Source organism: Chelmon rostratus, chromosome 14 (assembly GCF_017976325.1).
Source record: "Chelmon rostratus isolate fCheRos1 chromosome 14, fCheRos1.pri, whole genome shotgun sequence".
Classification (NCBI taxonomy): Eukaryota; Metazoa; Chordata; class Actinopteri; order Chaetodontiformes; family Chaetodontidae; genus Chelmon; species Chelmon rostratus.
In genome coordinates this window covers 18,044,517-18,065,215 of record NC_055671.1, presented here as the reverse complement: position 1 = coordinate 18,065,215, position 20,699 = coordinate 18,044,517, and the positions used below count along the sequence as shown (strand labels likewise).

Below are 20,699 nucleotides of genomic sequence, written 5' to 3'. Positions count from 1 at the left end.
TGGGAAGCTCAGATTAATGACATCTGAAAATATACGAGCATTTGAAGGTTGAAAATATCCTTTAGTGATAGAAAAAAAATACACAAACAGCTGTCGGCCCAATTTTCATGAAGCCTCTTTATTTCTCATTCAGCTTTCATGAGCTTCCCGGGGCACCTTACCAGAAACCCCCCCGATGCAGAGCGCTCTTAAAGCGCTCCAGAAGAGGAATTATGAAAAATGGGGGTTCTGAAAGTAATAAATGTGGAGGCATTACAAAGAAACATTCTTGCGTTACACAGGACCTCAAGCTCAGATGCATCCAGTGTGCTGTAATTGTGGTTCGCAGCAGACGTGTAGACTCATATATTTGTCCATCGGCAGCAACACAAAATTACAGGTCTCCTGTTTCTCCCGCTACGACTCTGTGACTGTTTGGAGTGTTTTATGGCGTAGTCTTTTAATGAGGGCGGAGAGATGTTGTCCTCTAAAATATTATTTTCTCGTGAGTCAGCATGGGTTCTTTGAGTCACTCCCATTTCTTTTTTGACTGCAGAATCGATGGTGGCACTTAAATAATCCGCAGTTATTCCTGTAGCCCACAACTGAGGAGTCTTTCCAATAAACCCCAAATCCCACATTTCACATCGTAAATGCTCATCTTTTACATATGAACATGACATTTCTTTCTGGTTCGCGAATGAGGTCCAAGCCCTGTGTTATTAATTATCCAGACAATAGGGGATGTCATGTACACATGTAAAAGATGAAGAATGAGTGTGGCTGCTTTTTCACAGCTCAAAGAACTTCCTTCTCACTTTTCAACATTTTGAAAGCTGCCCAACAGTTGCTTTGTGTTGCATTTGACTATTTTCATAAGTTCATTAGTGGCGGCCAAAACTGTGACCTCTCCTCCTGCTTATGTGGGCGGTTTTATGTTGTTTGTCTGCTCAGTCTTAGTGACTGTTGCTGTTTATTAATGCAACTTCCTGCGCAGCACTTTCCCAGAGAAAAAGGCTTCCTCGCCTGAGGTGTTCAGGACACAGAAAGCAAAGCTTTAATCAATCGATAGGTTGAAAAGAACTGCTTTGGAAAACAAGTGTCTGAGACGATACCCACAAGCAGCTTTGATATATATTTCACTTGGGAGAATGTGGGAAAAAAGGTCCTTTCATCTACTTTTTCCACAATATCCAGCAGGAATATTCAAAGATATTTTAAAACTCGCGGTGCCGTACGTCTTTTATCTCAGGGAGAGAAGCTCAACCCTGAGCTTCACTGCTTTGTCTGTCTAATTGAATTTCCAGCAATGCACCCAGCAGAAAAAGCTGGCTGTAAAACAGCACTGGAGGCAGAAACAAGCCCATGTGGATTTCTCACTCGGTCTCTCTGATTCGCCGCTCCTCTACTTGGCTTCAACTTCCCTCTCTTTGCCTCCCTCTCTCTCCACTGTTCTTATCTCTTTCCTTTTATCATATTTCCCACTTAACACTGTTCTTTGTCTGCATGTCTTTGTGACCAAAAAATTCCTTCACATCCTCATCTTTAAAAACGCCTTTTTTCTCTATCTTGAATCCTTGTTGCTCGATCTTCCCTCGCCTTCACCAGCAGATCATTTCTGAGCCAAAGGTGCATGCCTGTCTCTCAGACGTGCCGTACTCTCCTCCCGTCGAACAGCAGGGCAGTTCTGACCGTAATTATTCCACCAATATACTGCGGAAAGGTCACATACCAGCAGCTTACTTGTTCTGCCTCTGCTGTATCTTGTCAGTTCAAATTGGAAATTTGGAAGGATTGTTGAACAGCATGGGTATGTCTGGTGGTTTACTTGCGACTGTAATTGAACAGAATCATTTTTAGCTAAATAAGGTAGTTAAAAGACGTTAATGAGCATCAAATATCTATGCTGAGATCATGGAAAAGTCACTCAGTCATACAGTCGAAAGCATTATGCCTTCATGCCATTACAGTTGCACTGAAATCACTGAGTCTGATTTGATTTTGACTGAAAAAAAAGAAGCTATTCAGGATTAAAACATCAAGAACGAGGTATTTTACTCAAACAGGAACACTACGTCAATCACCAAAGTGATTTTAACCTCTTCAACCCCACCCACTACAGAGTCTTGTTGACAAGCATTGCTCAAACCCCCGGAAATTATGGTCAAGAGCCGAGGGTTTCCAAAGACACCAAGTATGTCCGCCTAAAACTACATGGAAAAAGTGTGAAAAATGATGCACAACAAATCTGCAATTTTCCACTTGGGTCAAACCATAAAAAATGGATCTTAGACTAGAATGTGACAGCCAGTATAAATGTGATGGAGCTCCAGTGAAGTGGGAAAACACGCAGCTAAAGAAACCATGTGAAGCAAAACAGGCAGGCTAATGGGATCAATTACAGGCTGCACATGCATCACTGTAAAGAGTTCCTACTTTAATTACTTCTTACGTTATGTCCGACGGGGGAAAAATAAGCTGAATTTGGGCGCATTAGGGTGCAGCATGGGAGTGCCCTCACAGCGCTCCTGCAGCTGTAGAGGTGCTGCCCCGGTCTTTGCGCTGAATACTACTTTATGTATCCTTAAATAAATTTACTATCCCTATGTGGACAAACCACTTAGCGCTGAGCCGCTCAGTTTGATATATGGATGGATGGTTTCTACTACAGGCTGGAGGAGGGGGTGGGAGGGCTGTTGCATGCTTGAGTACATACTATAAAACACAAATACAGTGCAGAGAGAGAGAAAAGTGCTTTTCTGTCTGAATTCAGAGCTCTTGCATGTGAGAAGCTTTGCTTATCTTCCAGGTCTGATTACTTCAGGAGTGATTCTTTCTTCCGCTGCATCTGCAAGTAAACTGCCTGCTCCAAACAGGAGAGACTGTGTTGTCCGCTGCCCTAAAAGGAGAGAGCTGAAGCACCAGTTGGCAGTTGTCACTTGCAACCGAGGCTGAAACCACACAGTGTTCTTCATCTGAGAGGACAGGATTCAGAGGTTGCCAGATTCTCTCTGCACTTTCCAGCACTCTGGCAACCAAAAGTAACCATCTAATAGAAATGTGGGAAGCAACTGACATTTCAGTTTTTCCTTGGTTATCCCCCCTCTCCCACTCCTCCCTCTCCGTCATTAACTGTTTAGACGGATGATTTCCGCTCAGCTATGTTGACAGAAACGCGCTGCTCCTGTCCTCTGACGAAGGCCAAACCATCCATCCTCCCGTACCAGGTCTAACAACGATGCTGAAGAGTGGAGGACAATTTTCCACGTCATGAACTGGTTAAATGCACAATATCGACCTGTGAAGTCCATTTCTAAAGGTCGCCGTCTGACTCACCGTATGTACAAGCCTCATTGACTTTGACGGCGCTCTATAGGAACAGAGAGTCGATCACTTAAACGTGCACCATCGTAAACCTGTCATCTGCCTCTATGACCCGACTGTGCCAAGCAGAGCGAACCCACCAGAAATAGAAACAATATGTTCCTGGATGAGAGGCAGTAAATGACCTGAGCCATAAAAAATCAGTCAAGTTCCTCAAGTCAATTCACTTAATGAGGCCAGGAGCAAAAACCAAAGCAGTGTCTGCTCAGGGTCAAAGCAGCGACGACTGATTGGAAAGTTATTAATGTTCAGCGCTTCCTGATATTCAATTACTCCGATCGTATTAATTCCCATCAGTCATCCTCTGTGGAAGATGAACGTACTGGACATGTTCTGAAGAATCAGGCGCGCATTAATCATAAGTCTGTAAGCAATTACAGTAAACACACACTAAACTACACTCTAATGATTGAGTAAACTAAATAAATCCTGCAAGTTGGTTATGTCTCAAATGTGTAAGATTGTGAGCATGAACATGTGCAGTACATGTGTATTTCGGCTTTGTCCTGTATGTGCGCATGTGTGTGTGTCTCCACAAGCCCTCACAGTAAACGACAAACAAAGCTGTTGGTCAAACATCCCATGTGATTATAACAACAGTTGTCTGTACGAGCTTTTTCTGATCTGCAGCCTCTGTGGGTTCAGGTTATTTTGGTTGAATGAGTTCTCCACTGATTTAGCATCGCAGTCCTGTAACACCGTCATAGTCATCACGGACAGTTTAAAAGAAGAATCAAAACTGATGCTGCAGCAGTTCTTTGAGAAAACCCGGCGCCAACGTGCAACTCGGCTGCAGACAGCTCAGTGGGAGGTGCGGGCGTGTTTTGCTAGTAGCTGCTAATGTAGCCTTGAGCTGCTAGCCTCAAGCAGATGTATGGAGGAGGAGGGTGAGCTCATTTTTTTTAACTCCTGCATCACCAGAGTCTGCAGGCCAAACTGATGCTGACTCGTGTGACATCACTTGAGGCAATTAATCAGATTTCTTGCAGCCCTCTCCAGAGTCATAATAGGTTTTATACAGTAATGTACACCACAGTATCATTTAAAGAAGTTGGACCTCCGCCACAAGCAGGTTTGTGGTGCTTTAGCATCATTGTGCTAAGAAGGCCACAAGAGGTGGCTTGTCAGGGAAATCTAAGCATACTGTCGGTGATTCTACAGGTTCAATCAAAAGGCCAGTGCTGCTGTGTCGCTGGTCTCGTGTCTCCATACCTGCTGATGTTGAGTGTGAGCTGCTGGGTGCAGTTTTTGATCCTGTTCTGAGCCTCCATGTGAGTCATGAGCTCTGTGCTGTCGCCGTTGATAGCCAGGATGGTGTCACCTGGACACAGGTCACCTTGGGCCGCCTTGCTGCCTGGTGTTACCTGAAGATCACATTCACACACACACACACACACACACACACACACACACACACACACACACACACACACACACAGCCAAGAACAGAAAAGAAAGAGCTGTTATAAGTGGTGTCAAACCATCAGTGAGGAAGAAAGACAAAAAGAAAGAAAGAAAAAGAGCATTAGTGTGGGAGTGGCAACACAGAGGCCAAATTCAACAAAAGCAGCTCTCTTTTGATTCATGAAATATTGCCTTGGGCAGCACTCTAGGTTTACATTTTCAAAAGCCAGCAACAACGACACTGGGAAGCGAGAGGCCACTCAGAGTTTTGGAGGAGGTGAAATATTTGGAAAGAACGAGAACACTTTTATACGCCTGGCCTTTTGAAATTCAGTAAAAAACAGACAGCGTGCAATTTTATGATCATTCAGAAATTGCATCAGACTAAACCCTCATGAAGGCCCACGAGGAGGCTACTTTGTCCAGAGTCTGCATACGAAGGTTGAATCTTAGCAACGGTCTCTGTGTAATGTTTGATTCATTTGCAAACATCTGCTCAATATGTCCTTGTAGCTTTTTCCTGATTTGCCACTTGGACCGCTCCGATCCAGGCACGTCCACATCGCTTTAATTTTGGAGACCGTCTGTTGTGCGCTGGACAGTGAGCAGGTTCCACTCTGGATCCAGACACATGCTGGTCTGCGGACATTCGAGCCCCACCGGGAGGCGGAGGGCTGAGGAGAGGGGGAGAGCGGGTGTCCCAGTGTGTACGTTTCACCTTCACAGACACACTAAGCAACATATGATAACAATTTTCCATTATTGCACGCACACGTACAATGTCCCTGCTATTTCCAGGCCCGCCTCTGCCTGGTCGTATGGTTTTGGGTGCCATAAATAAAAAGAAACTACCAATCAAATCCTCCATCATCAAGCCAAGACATCCACAGTAAAAACGAAGTCACTGTCATATGGCAGCAAGCTGCAAAGGAAAATACTCTTTACTAGCAATGAAACAGAAATGTAATGAAATGCGAACAATTGTCATCATGTCTCCGGTCTTCTTCGTGCGCTCCATGCGCTGTCAAGCTACGACACGTATGAGGATTAGTTTGACTGTCTTTTTCCAACCATTAAATGTGAGGAGATTTTCAGCAGCTGGGTGCAATAGTCACAGTGTTTTTGGAGGAATTTTAAGCAATAATCTGTCATTTTCGTAACGTGGAGTTGGATTTGCTTCTCTCTGCTGCAGACTGAAATAGCCCAGGGAGGAGTTTACATATCTCACTGTTGCTAATATTTTTGTAAACAGAAGCATGGGCAGTGATAGCAACTGGTTGGATGCAAAGAAATGAGAACCGGCTACCAGGGCTGGAACACTATTTTCATTATTGATGACTGTGCTGATTATTCTCTTGATTAAGGGTAAATTGAGGTCTTCACACTGCTTGTTTTCTCCAACCAATTGTCCAACGACCCCCCAAAATTAGGTTTTCACATATATAAAACAAGGTAAAGCATTAAATGGTCAAATTTGAGGGGCTGAACCCATGAAATGTTTGCCATTTTTAGTCCAAAAAAAATTGACAGATTACTCTTCTGGACAAATTATTTCATCTAGTGGCCAACACCAAACACCAAATACAGAGTAAACAAATGATAATAATCTGCTTTATTCACAAACCTGAACCAGGTAGGTGTTCAGATTCCAGCACTCTGTAACACATCTGAGAGCTAAAAGGCTGAAATGACTGCCTGTACGCATGAACACACAAGGAGCAGTAGATTTAGGGTGATTTCCTTCCCATGTCACATGTCAGTGATTAATCTTTGTCCCGTCATCTAAGTTTTTAAGAGGATCTTCGAGCCGTGACATCTTGTAATGCCTCTTACCTTGACAGCTGCGCATTTAAAGTGTATTGTGTTTGGAACGGTGAAACCTCGCTGACACATTAGCAACCTCAGCTGAGCTAAATTAAGATATGTTTGTTGGAAAGTGTGGAATACAGAACAGAACCCAGAGAGCGAGGGAGAGGATCAGCTTGTGCAAGAGGAGCAGGGAGGAGCGTTTTAAGAGCGAAGGCACACAAGTTCACGCTCCATGAAGCACTAATAGCTGAGTCGTGTGGTTCAGATGTGGAATTCCTAATTTACAGCCTCTGACCGCCCCAATGTTCCTGACTCAGTTCCGGTAAACTGAGAGGTCAGAGGCATTGTGGGAAATGTGTGTAAATGTGTGTGTGTGAGGCTACTCACTTTTTTTTTTTTTTTTGGCCTTTTGCCTTTACTTGATAGTTTAGCTGAAGAGAGACCGGAAAGACGTGAGAGAGGGGAGGTGACAAGCAGCAAAGGACCCCGGGTTGGAATCGAACCCGGGTCGCTGCAGGAAGGACCGAAGTTCACGCACCCCCAACACACACACAATCACAGAGTGAGCGATATCACCTGAGGGTCAGGCCAGGAATAGTGCATTACATATATTCATTCAGGTCCTGGAGAATTACAAGAACCAGATCCAGAACCTGTACTTATCTAACCCTAACCCTAACCCTAACCTTAATCTTAACGTTAACCCAAGTCTTCACCCTAAAATTATGGGGGTCCAGCATTTCGGTCCCTACAAAGTTGTCGGACCCCACACCGTGAGTGGGCCTCTGGTTTTGGGACCACAACAAATATAGAAAAACAAGGACACACACACACACACACACACACACACACACACACAGCGGTACACCAAGTGACTGAGGTCGTCACTAGAGGACAAACATTCCCGTCTGTAGGGGAACGTGAGGATGGTGGAGAGCTAGGTGGTTCAGACATAATCACACTCTGCTATATTTACACTGCAGATGGAGTGTGATGCAATGACTCAAATCTATGGAGCTTTAAGATGAATGTCGTTTGGTAATTAGGTGTTTACTCTGTGGCCAGGGCAAGTCCAAAGCAGCATTTCTTTTTTTATCCTGGCTTTATTTTTGTCCTCTTACTCACATGAAACCTCTGGCGGTAAAGAACGCTAAGTGATCCACTTCTGCCGGCTCGGTTGTCGGCCAAAATAAGAATGAAATTATCAAACTCAAAAATGGGAGTCACGCAGCAAATGTGGCTAATAAAGAGTCATCAAGGCAGAGGCGGAGGATGGAGCCAAAGTCAATCACTGTGGGAGGTAAGAAAAAGATAATAAATTCAAGAAAACTTTCCAGTTTTGCTAGAAATAGCAACTTAGCATCATGTGATATGAATCCAGTCCCACTTTCACCCAGTAAACCTACTTTCACGTCCGGCAGACGGTCGTGGAATTTGATAAAAACAGCAGATTGTTTTGTTCCTCTGACAAAACCAGAGATCAAACAGAACAAATTCAATTTAACTACAGTTTTAGCTGCTTAAATATAGCTGCTCCTGCTTCTAACAGCTATTCAGACTATCACTTTCACATTGAGCAGCATGCAGAGTTACCTAACATGTTTTTCCACTGTGATGAAGGTCGCGACCGCGATGGACGCGATGGTGACGGTGCAGAAAGCAGCTTCCCTGCTTGTTGGGAAATCTAAACAGTCATATTATTTCCATAAGAGGCTGCTCCCACAAACAGTGACACAGTTAATTGTTAACAGATAGAGCGGTTAGCAAATGACAGCCTCATGTCACAGAGTCCTCATGTGGCACGCTGAGGCCCGATGAACGTGTGGTTTCACCGCGGCCACTCGCGTTCTTCTGTGTGTTTCAGAGTGAAGCGGAGCAAAGCGCAGGATGGACGTGCGCGTCGGTGTTTGTGTAAGCGCACGTATGTGTGCCGTGATGAAAGCTGCGGCAGCACTTTCGCTCTGGGCGTGACGTCAGCCTCGGGCCAAAGTTTTCTGTCGTGTCATCGCTGTTTGTGTCTCTCAGCCGTAAAATTAGAAGTGTCTCTCACGGGGTTGTGACCTTGAGGATTTTTTCCCTCCACAGTGTTACGTAAAGCACATATTTGGTCCAGGATTACTGTCTAAAACAGCTTCTGTTCTGCACTGACATTTCAGTAGGAACACTTGCAGCCTCCTCTTTAAGCATACTGTATATTTTTTAGTACGCTTTCACCAAGTTTGCAGGATAGATGACATCTTGACTGTACATACTGTGCATATATCTCAGCATTTCTTCAATTTTTGTGACAACAATTTTAAAGTTGATTTTCTAAGCTCTTAACTTTAAAAAAGGCAGAGCAAAGCATGCAGTTTAAACCAACAAAGAGCTGACAGAATGATGGCCAAGCATCAGGAAGAGGAAAACTGGAGGAGAAAATTTGTCCAAAAAGAAGGCTATAAGTATGCATGATGGTTTAAAAAGTTAAAAAATATACATAATACAGACACACAATTGCATTAAAAAATTCTGGTATTGTACTTACAGGAATAATCTGCTCAAAATTCATCCAAATGGCTCATTTTACACAAAATTCCTTCAGTTATTGTGTTCACTACTTTGGTTAATTGTCCAGTTTATCAGTTGTTCTGTCATGTTATTGTTAGCCATTGAATAAAAGATGAAAGATCCATAAAATGTCACTTAATCAAGGGTTGTCACTTTTCTCAATGATAGTAAAGAGGCCCCTTGAGGGGTTTGGGAACCGCTCTTCTGAAGTGTAGTTAGGAGCTGACTCGCATACAGCCAATGAAAAACGTTCAAAGCAACAGTTATGAGTAACCTAGAGGTGCAGACGTCTTTTAACCAGCGACTCACCACAAGTCACCACTTCCTGGTTGGCTATTTATAAGCTTTATGCAAGAAGAATCTGTCACTGTCAAATGGTTTTGTCATGCGTGAATTCCACTGAGATGCTTTCTGCTGGGTGGGAGCACTCAGCAGCGGAGAGAATAATTCTTGGCAACGCGTCAGACGCCTTTGTTTGCTTGCTGGACGTGCGATAGGAGCCATGGTTATGACCTTCGTGACGGAAAGCCGTTGCACAGCCCGGGGTGTGAGGTTCTGACTGGAGTGTGATTATCACACTGAAACAAAGAGACCGAGTCTGCCAAGACCAATAAGCAAAGCTGCAGCCGATGATGAAATATGTGAGGTTTAATGAGAGCACGAGGAAATGGGAGAGTCACGTGAAATTAACCGCAGTCTGTAACGCATTTGCGTATGTCTAGGATGAGTAATCGCATTACTCATCAATTTTAGTCATCAAAAAGTTTGTATCCATCCCTTGAAATCTGATTTGTAGTCACATTCGTAATAGTTCTGACTGGTGCAGTTTTCCATGAACAGTTCCCCACATGTGATGCGTCAGAATGATGTGCATGATAATAAGAGCATCACAGCTAATACGCTGAAAAAAACACGTGTTTGTAAGAATATAAGTTGACTGAGGCAACGTGACAGCTTACAAGGGGAAGCGTGCGACTGAAAACTGACCTGATACAGCGAGAGATGACCTGCAGGGTGCTTTTATTAAAAGCAATCTGCTCATCAATCACAGGGAGACAGTTTCATACATCAGATAAACCAGCTTAGCAGGAAAAGCTCAGCAGCAACCCAAGGACTTGCATTGTTCTCCCGCCCTTCTGCTGCAGGAACTTCGCAGCTTCAGTGACAACAGGAAACTATTTTAGAGTACCATCTGTTATCTTTTGCTCAGTTTGCTGTGGAGATGCAGCTCGTAGCTTCTCTAACTCTAGCCTGGAGAAAGCTGATTATTATGGGCAGCAGTGCCATCACATTTGTGGTATGGACCAGACAGACATAACCTGAGAGGTACAAAAGACTCATTCATTGGATGGATAACTTACTGCAGTCTAAGATATATTAAACTTAATTAATTTAATAATTTTTAATGACAAATCTTTCGTTGAAGCCAAAGTTTCTGGTTTGAATTTGCAACCAGTGCTTTAGCGTGCATTTAAAAGTAAATTAGAGATGTCAGATGCGATCCCATTTTTTAAACTCTCACTAATTCTGACATGATTCATAATTAACTAATTATTGGACACAAAAAAACCTTTTCAAATATGAGGAGCTGCTGCTTTTTCTTGCTTTGTATCATTAGAAACTTTGGGCTTTGAACTGTAACAAGGTACATAATGTCTCCTTTTGTTTTGGGAAGCTGTGATGGACTTTACTCACTTTTCTTGCGTTCAGAAACTAAATGATTTATCAAACTTCAAGAATGTGGCCCGTGCAAAACCGAACTTCCAAATGTTCTAACAACAACTGTCTGAAAGCTGCACGGACCACTTCCCATCATGCATCAACAAGACAGAGCACACATCAGGATGCACAGCATAAAGCTGTACGAGGGGAAGCTCCTCAGTGGTTCTGCACGCTGCTCAGGTCGTTATTCACCCAACACTCAGTTGTGAATTCCTGTCCAGAAGACGACTGTTTGCCAGTTGGCAGGACTGACAAGCGTCCTGCGTCACCTTCCGCCTGCACGTCAGGTTGACAGCGATGCACTGAAGGATTTATGCCACAACTGCCATATTCAACGAATCCTCTCTAAATGCTTCTGCAGCTACATCAGTGATTTTATTAGGTTTCAGCCACACTCATGCACACGAAGCCATTTAACAACCGACACACACACACTATCAGGGCAAATGTTTCCAGAGTCAAGCAGACGGCTGGAGTCCTAATGGCCTGGCAGGGGACTAATGGGCTTATCCTGGGACATTATCACCTCCAGCAACAACAGCAAAAAAAAAAAAAAAAAAAAAACAGCTGCTGCCATCAGAACTTGTTTTCTGGAATTTACAACTTTCACTGTCTCCAAGAGCAGGTGTTTCATGGTTCCTGCCTTTATGCAGAAAGACGTGGAGGAAGGGGGGGGGGGGCTGCCAATCATGCGGAGTAGAGGTATAAATGAAAGGATTGCATGAAAAAAAAAATAAACTATGAGGTCCAGCACTGACTATTTATGCAGATCCAGCAGATACTGTTACATCATTCAGAGTTCTGGCTTGTATGAGGTTTACATGATACTAAAATGCCCCCTTAAGAGGCATTCTGGATACTGTAAGACATAAACTATCCTCTCTGCCTCTCCCTCCATGTATCTCTTTCTGTGTCACCATTCAACACATCGTAATTGCCGCCTTGGGCACACACTGTACTGCAAGAATGCAGCAAGCATGTGATGAATTGCCACTTTAGGAGATGCTCCAGTATATCAGCAGCGATGAATCACATCGAGCCTCAAACCCAACGTGCAACCGGCTCCCATGAGGTGAGACGAGAGGATTTCTTTCCCACCATTTCATCACTTCTCCTTCAATTTAATTCTTTTGCTTACTCACGTAAATCGGCGCATTCCGCACCAGGATAAAACAATTATCGCACCAATAAAGCACATTTTGTGTTGTCAGCGGATGTTTCAGAGCTTGTGACGTCAGTTGGACCATGAACTGCTCTGCAGTGGCTGGTAGAAAGCAGAAAAAAAGTCTTCAAGAGGCAGCGTAATGCTGGGTCTTACTGCCAAGAAGCTGTGTATTTATGCCTCTGACATTACATATTTTGCTAAATATGCTTGCATCTCACCAGCTGCTTCCTTCTCTAATTTTCAAGCCAAGATTGAGGAATTAGCCGAAACTCCCCTGCTCATTCTCGCGAGCAGCGAGTCCATGTGAGCGCCTGTTTTTATTGCCATCTCTGCTATGCACTGTAACTGTCTTAGAGGCGCAACCTGTAATTAATTTCACTGATGCCATCACCAATCAGTTACACAATGTTCAGAATGCAAAAGACTTCCCAGTGCATGCCACGGCCTTCACCTTGGCAGTCATGCAAGTATGCAGCGAAGGAACTGGCTAAAATTGTCAAATCACTGATATTGAAACCTGCTGTACAAATTATTAAAGAAGTTAGGGAGGTATGCATCACAAAACCGGAGATGGCCTGAAGCTGCAAGATTTTGCCTTGAAATGCAGCACATGAGCGCTGCAATTGGCTGTAGTGTTGATTTTTCCTTTTTCCAAATGAACTCTGGTCCCGATCACGGTGGAAACTCCAAGCATGTAATGATCAAGCATGGAGTGAGCACTCTGACCACAGAAAGCTGGATCAATCAGGAACAGTGGAGCCAAGATATTCAGGTACGACGAGTGTTGAGTTTACTGATGCCATGTTTGATTTCTGGATTTGCGAAATTCAGCTGCCTTTCACTGTGATTTGGAGAAGCTTTCAATTAAGCAACTGAGTCTTTAATGCAGAAACCACAACAGACGTGCAGCGGTCAAGACTCTGCACTCACGGTGAGTCAAAGTAAGCCTCACGGTTGCATCACAACTCCTCTTAGGGATACAAAACAGAGAGCACTCCAGGTGACCTTCGGGGGTTCGTCTGCTTCTCTCAAAGTCGTTAATCGCCCGCCGTAAATCTAAAAATTACACCTCTAGCTTGAAGTGCTAGGACCCTGTAGTTAAAGGGGTCGGTTCGGGGCTGGTGATACAGCTGAGCACAACACCTGGAATCCCTCAGCAGCACCAATGAGCTCTGATGAAAAACAAATGTCACCACCACCCCCTCCACTCCTCCACTCCTCCTGCAAGCCCTGCAGCAGGACTGCGCTGTGTTTACCCTGGCCAGGATGAACTATTGGCTACTGCCAGATCCACTGCCAGCACTGACTCTTGACCCATATTCAGGGTCAGGAGAGTTCATGAAGCTTTGTGAATACTACTGACAATACTTTTACTACTAGACGCTACTTCACCAGCATTATTAACAACTAAATAATACAGCAGTCATGATCATGATTTCCTTCATCAGCTCTGCATGAGCCTGTGAGTAAAACCTGGGGTCACTCACAGACACATGGTCATAATTTGGCAGCAACAACTAAATAAATGATTTATACACAAATAATGAATTGCATGTAGTTATTTCAAAATTAAGGGCAAACTCAATGAACCATGTGGCATCTTTGAGGAGGAATTAAAGCAGCTTTGTTCAAATTATGAAACAAATAGCACCATATTTTGTTTTCTTCTCGCCTCTATTGAAAGCTCACAGGATAACTGATGGTCGGCCAATAGCAATGAGTCACTCAATTGTTCTGGCAACTTCAGCTGCCAGGAATTAGACGGCACCGTCTGTCAGCTTTTAGAGTAAAGCTCATTCACACACATATAATTACTGCCGTAGACCTTGGCGACCACTTATTTAAGATTAATTAATTGGGCAGCTTTCCCAACATCCCTTGCGCCTACCAATTACTGTCACTGAGTATTAGTGGAAATGTTAAGTCACTGAAATGTTAGTGATGAGGATGAGTATCACGGTTTCTTATGTTGAAACACAGCTTGCCAAGTTCCACTTTGCGCGCGGCTCACTGAATGGATACAGACACGCAGCAGAGTCACAACCTACCCTGGAGATGGTTAACGGCGTGCTGAAATCCCGTCCTCCCACCAGTCGAAAACCCCAAGGAGAGGGTCCCTTTAGCGTCACGGTCTGGGGCATGTTTGGCAAAAAAGACTGCGAGGGGGAAACAGACAGATGACAGGCAGGCAGCGCCGGGGAGCGTCCGCGGTTCCTCGATGCGTAAAAAGTCGGAAGAGTCCTGTGCCCAGCTGCTAGGCAACGCCGTCCCGTCTGAGAAAACTTTGCTCCCCTCTTGATTCAAGTTTAAATAACGAGGCCGCCTCTGACGTGGGACGACGGGCCGTATTGCCCGCCCTCAGCCGGTCTGCGCGGAGTGGGAGGGGACGGAGCCGCACGGGGGGAGACCCGCAGGGCTCCGACGCGACAACCGGGAGAGGGACAAGTGGCTGCCGTGGAGGAGGTGCTCAGATCCTTTACCTCCGTTTAAACACTAATACAACCCGATCGAAAACGTGTCTTACTGGAAGAAGAAGTGTAATCAGGCAAATGTGCTCAAAGTATTAACAGCAGTGGGAAGTAACTGAGTGCCTCTATTGAAGTACTGAACTGTAGTACAACAATCCCATTTTATTTCACTCATATGATGATTTATTATAGTATAAGATTTTTACACAATGCCTCAATAATTATAAGCCATTAATATTCTGACATTCAGTCCTTTAAGTATATTTTGTTGCAAATATTCTTGTATTTAAACTCGTAACAGAGTATTTCTAAACTGTTCTGCCACTTTCATAGAAGTAAAAGTACTGAATGCAGAAAAATGTCCCCTGTGACTCTTATCTGTATCATTAGACCATAGTTACTCATGCATCAATGTTAAAGCAGTAATTTACTGTTGTTGTAGGTTGAGGTGGAGCTATTTTTAACCTCTGTATGCTAGTAAAGATCATTTTCATTGTGGATTAATCAGCTGACTATCTTCTCCATTAATGGACTGATAGTTTGGTCTGTAATGATTCTGAAAATGGTGACACATGTCGTCACAGTTACCCAGAGCCCAAAGTGACACCTTTACAATGTTTGTTTTGCCCAACCTCAAAATTATTCAAGCTGAATTCAAATTGCAAAAGTAGCAGATCTTCACATCTGAAATATTTTTGCATGAAAAGTACAAGATTTCCCGCTGAAATGTAGTGGAGTATAAGTATAAAGTGGCCTGAAAAAACTTCTTGCTGCTGCATCAACAAATATAAAAGATAACGCTTGATTCATCATGTGTGCGATATCATTAGTGCTACATCAGCAAACTTTAAGCAGCAAAAGAAAACATTTCGATTTAGTTGTTTGTTAATCCGTGCTTTGAATTCTAAAGGTCAAACTGATAAGTGCATATATAATCTGAACAGATCAATATTTAAATGAATTTAGTGGGTAAAAATCTGAGCTTTCGGTTCTAGTTCGGAGCTCCTTCTTGTGTTATGTTTGGATGAAACACTGAAAAAATAAAACTAAGATTATACAGCCAGTGCCAGCAGCTCTGTGAGGTTTACACACTGCAGTGCTTGTAGCTAAATGCTAACGTTAGCATGCTAATACACTGTCAGCATAACATGCTGATGCTGAAGGTATAATGTTTACTGTGTTCACCCTCTTAGAGTGTTAGCATGCTAGTGCAGCTGAGGCTGATGGGAAAGCTATTAATTATGCAGGTATTTGCTCATGAACCAAAGTATTCATCAAGTTCAAATTTTGTCAGCCTGATGATGGCGCTGAATGAAAAGTCTGGATGACCAAAGTTGTTCCAATTCATCTCGAGCAGGACGTGAATATCTGTGCCAGATTTCATGGCAGTCCATCCAACAGTTGTCCGGACATTTCACACATTTCACACACAAAAAAAGAAGCTGACTGTCTGACATTTCCATCCATGGAGCCACACTGTTAGCATGACTAAAACGAAATGAATGCATAACACAGGGCTCATAGAGTATGCAGGCCTTTTGAGGGTTATAGGATAATCTGGGCATGCAGTTAAAACTAAGACCAGTCAATAACTTACTCCTACAAAAGGACCTGTAAAACCTGAGCATCATCCTCACCAATGAAGATGTTGTGCTGTAATTTGGACGCCTCACTGCCACAAAAGACCTCTCCCAGTTGTCAGTCGATATTCTCTGTGCCCCGCTTTGTGATTCTTTCGTTCCCCCAGCCAATGACACACAGTCACTGAGCTCGAGTTCAATTTTTCTCCTGTCGAGGGAATGATCTCATAGACATTCCTGGGAATTTGTGTTTCAGACATCTGCAGGCGTGTGGGGCTCTGTCTGTGGGTCTGAGTCAATTTGAGTCAGACGCTAACCGATCCCAGTCACTGTGAAAACACAGTGGCACTGATTTCAAAACCAGTTGGATGTCCGCGTCAGGTGTCGTCGTCAGTGCATCATCCAAGACTTGTTTGAATTTTGCACAATGAGCTACGGTGACGCAACTTTGAGAAAAGAGATGAGCCTGGTCATGATGAAAGCTGCGCAACTGCTTTGACAGAAGAAAACAAACAAGAGACAAGATTCAGTATCACAAACCTCATCTCAGGACTTTTAATTAACTGACAATCAATCACATGCCGGCATTGTTCACTTTTAACTGTTTTAATTCTGAAGGAAAATTAGCACTTTAGCGCTTTCCTGTGTCACTGATATCACATAAAGCTCCATTTCTGTGCATCAAACTTGATGCACTGGCCCACAGCAAAAGTCTCGGAGCAACAATTCAGAGTTAAAGAGCAAACAAACAATAAAATCTGTCCGTTCAGTAATTTAAATAAAGCCAATAATCATGTTTCGGAAGGTGTCACCAAACAGTGTTTACAGACAGCCTCTTTACTTCTTACCCAGCGCACATCAAAGGATGACTAACCATAAAGACTGAGAGAGGATGAGAGGGCTGAAGTCTGCACTGGAGATTTATTGAGCAGATGAACAGGCTGACATTTCGGATATGCGTCTTCTTCAAAGCCCGTTCCCAATAAATCTGAGTCAAACTACAGAGAGCTCCCATCTCTCTGTTCTTTTCTCCCCGGACGGTCATCATTCGACGTACCCTCAGCTGAGAGGCGCTTTTAAATCCCTACAAATCTATTTGCTCTGTGCGTTACGTGGCCGAGGGGAACCTGAGGGGAAGCAGGTAAGACGAGCGGTGTTGTAATCATGAGCTGTCTGCCTCTGTCTGGATTATCTCTGCCGTCTGGGAGAATGACGTCGTCTAAACTGTTGCACAAACATTGATTCCTCCAACTCTTCCCCTGGAGGTAAACAGACCCTAATAATTATGGATGTCGTCAGGCGATACCCAGCAATTTCCAATACATTTATTTTCATGAACTCAGCGAGACCTTTATTGACAGACATGCATTTTTAAAAGAATATCATGAGTTTTTAACACCTTTCACACCACAAAGCTATTTAAACTCCTTTGATATGCTGTTGCACAACAGCAAAACAACAAAAAAGACTATTTATTATGTTTAGTGAGAATGGAATGATCAGAGTGAAATTATTGTTTGCAGCACTACAAATCTGCTGCTAATGCTGCTGAATGTCTTTGTGCCAGAAGTGATTAAGGGCTATCATTGACATTAAGGTTTTAAACAAACCTCAAAGCTGCGCTCGTCAATATTTTTCTGTAAGCAGTGGATTCAATGACTGTGGAATGTGAAAGCAGTCACTCGTCGACTCTGCTGTTCATCAGCTAATTTTTTAGGTTTTAAGACCGTCAAGTAACTGGTCAAGCAAGCAGCTCATGTAGGCAAATATTAGGCTTCAATTTGTCAGTAGGCCAGAAACACATTCAAAACGAATTGTGTAAACAAATAATACTTTTGCCAAAAAAAGTTAATAATACATCAATGTTAAGTACAACTCATCCTGCTGCCCAAAGAAGCAAAAAAAAAAAATCATTTAATGTAACTTTAAGTTGAGTTTGTCAGTAAAAACCCACATTTCTAGTTTTATTAGCAGAGTCTCATTAGGTGCAGGCTTCAGAATCACTACCACAGCTTTGAGTGAGGTCCAGACGTCTGCTGCAGGCAAATCCAGCAGCAGCTGTAGCTCCTGATTGATAACATCTTTGCTGCATTAACAAAAAAACATTGCTTCTTTACTCTGTTTTCCAGCTCACACAACATTTGGTAGCCTTCGGTCCCCTGCACTGAAAACGGTTGGTTCTCCGTGATGGCTGGTAACAGTGGTGCCAGTTGCAGCGCCGTGCCCGGAGCGCCCCACGGGGAGGCAAATAGTTGAAGGGAAATCATGAAGCTTAATTTATGTGGTTGCAATATTACTGAGTCAGAAATGAAAAACAGATGATTTCATAGCACAGGACCACGACATGCCCAAAGCTATCTCATGAGAAACCTGCAGACTTAACACACTTAACATCAGCAAGTTGACGCGATTAGAAATAATTTATATAGAGAGGAGGAATTGACACCAGAGATGATAAATGTTCCAGTCAAGCTGTTAAGTAGCAACCAGTTTAACATGTCTGCACTGAGCAGCTCCTACAATGAAACCCAGTTAGCGTATGAATATTTAAGCACTATGGCTAAACATTTCCTGTATGCTCAGAAAATGGCAGGATGGAAACATGATTAAATGCAAATGTATTCATTTCGCATATCATTCATGCTAGCACTTCCCTCATAATAACCTCTTTGTTTAGCTTTAGTTTGCCAGGCTGGTGTTTAAAGTGTAGAAATCATCCTTTAGGCACGTATCCGTCGCTGGACTTGTAAGTGGACGGACACATTTCCTGGCCACACACGGAGACGCTGACCAGATGCTCGCAATGAATATTTAATGTGGTGCTGAAGCATCGCTGGTGTTGGAATAACAAACAGATGTGAACGGATCTTCAAGTGCAGCCCATTAATATGAGATACAATCTAACAAGAGTAATGCGTTCACTCACCGTTGAGGCAGTGTGCCGACATGAAAGCAAGAGAGACTAAATGCCTCCAGTTAAAGGATGAAATATTTTCATTTCATTGTGCTTTATGAAATGTTATCTTTATATGCTTTGATGCCTGAATGTGACTGATTCTTGCAGTGGCTGCACTTTTTTGCACATGCATGTACCCACAGTTCGACTGTCAGAATGAACTTTTCTCACTCAGCATCTTTCCTAATGACTCAAAGATTGTCATAACTGCAGCTGGAGTGTGAATCGGACACGCTGGCCGCAGGATCGCTTGAAACTGCAAAACAGTCACACACATAGGCTGATCTCTCTGTGCGTTTGGCTGCAAGAACAGGACCTGGATCTCCTCATTAAATCTGGATCACAGATTTTTCTTGCAACTGCTAAAGAATAACATTTTCCAGGCGCATGCATGTCATAAAGAAGCACAAATAGGTGCGGTACAGTAGGTGGTATGTGGACATGTGTTTTCACGGTGTTTGCATGCGTCTAAAACATGCTATTATGCAGCTTTTGCTGTGTGTCACATCTCATTAGGGGCCCAGCTTTCCTGTTTGGAGATGCGGCAGACCTGTTTACCTGACGTTTTTATTTTACATTGAAGACATGCAGGTGACATACCAGGGCGACTTACAATGAGTGTAACCACAGAACACTCTTGAATTCCTAGTAAAATAAATATAATTGGAAATTAGATTACACAAGGCAGTGTTTCAATATCACATAACAAACTTTCTAATGTAAGAATCAGCCCTTCTCATCAGCATGAATATTAGGCCCTATTCGGAAAAAGCGTCTTTCATCCACACCTGAATCAATCTGATATGCGTCCTGAATTATATCCACGTATGCTGCAGTCCATAATAAGTACTGTGCATGGACATGTACACATTTTCTATGTGCTGTCTCCATATTCCACCACATTTCTTCAACAATGACAACTTTGGTGCCTTAACCAAAGCAAGACGCGACTGTTTTTCTACATTAATTACGTGTTTCCTATTGTTACCATGATGACGAAGATCACCTGATTATGACTTCATCTTTTCCTGCGCATCAAATCACGGCAGTAAATGACATGCGAAAAGCTATTTATATGCCATCCCAGCAGAACATGTTAGACTGTCTGCCCATGAAAAACTACAGCATCAGTTGAAACTCCTCGAAACTTTTATATTTAAATTAGAAGAGGAGGAAGCAGTGTGACGTTGTGAAAGAACCACGGCAAAAAAAGTCGGGCGCCCGCTGTTAGTTTTTTTGTTTCCTGCTGACAATCAACATTGGTTTCTCCCAGCGATGTAGCTCCCTATCGTAACCAAGTGTTTATTACTGTAACCATGACGACAAAGGTCACCCAACCGTAACAATGTAGTAGTTTCAACCCAAACCATCGTCTTTCCCTGAACCCAACCAAGTCATGTTTGTGTCCAAACTGAACCAAACCTCAACCAAAGTGTTGACACAACATAAAACAGATTCATTCTTTCAGCAGTGATTTGTAACAGTCTGGAAAAAAACTGAGAGATGATGTTGTCCTGCCATTAAGAGGGTCACACCAGAAAACTTCTGTGTGTGGTATGGACAAACAATGTGCTACGAACACTCGCCCAGTGCTCACAGACTAGTGTGCAGTCTGCAGGTCACATTATGCATCTTAATGCACCTTCAGTCCATCTTCACTCGTGCACTTGTGATCATATTTCACA

General features: G+C 43.3%; 1 protein-coding gene across 1 annotated transcript in view; it reads right to left on the bottom strand.

Annotated features, from left to right (window-relative positions):
* The window catches only part of pdlim4 (PDZ and LIM domain 4), a 48,076-nt gene extending 33,785 nt beyond the window's left edge, over positions 1-14,291 (bottom strand). Inside the window, exons 1-2 of the mRNA XM_041952214.1 lie at positions 14,059-14,291; positions 4,576-4,727 (exon numbers count right to left, since the gene is read on the bottom strand). Of these exons, the coding sequence (XP_041808148.1) occupies positions 4,576-4,727; positions 14,059-14,151 (245 nt within the window). The 5' untranslated portion in view covers positions 14,152-14,291. The remainder of the gene's footprint in view (positions 1-4,575; positions 4,728-14,058) is intronic.
* Between the last annotated feature and the right edge of the window lie 6,408 nt (positions 14,292-20,699).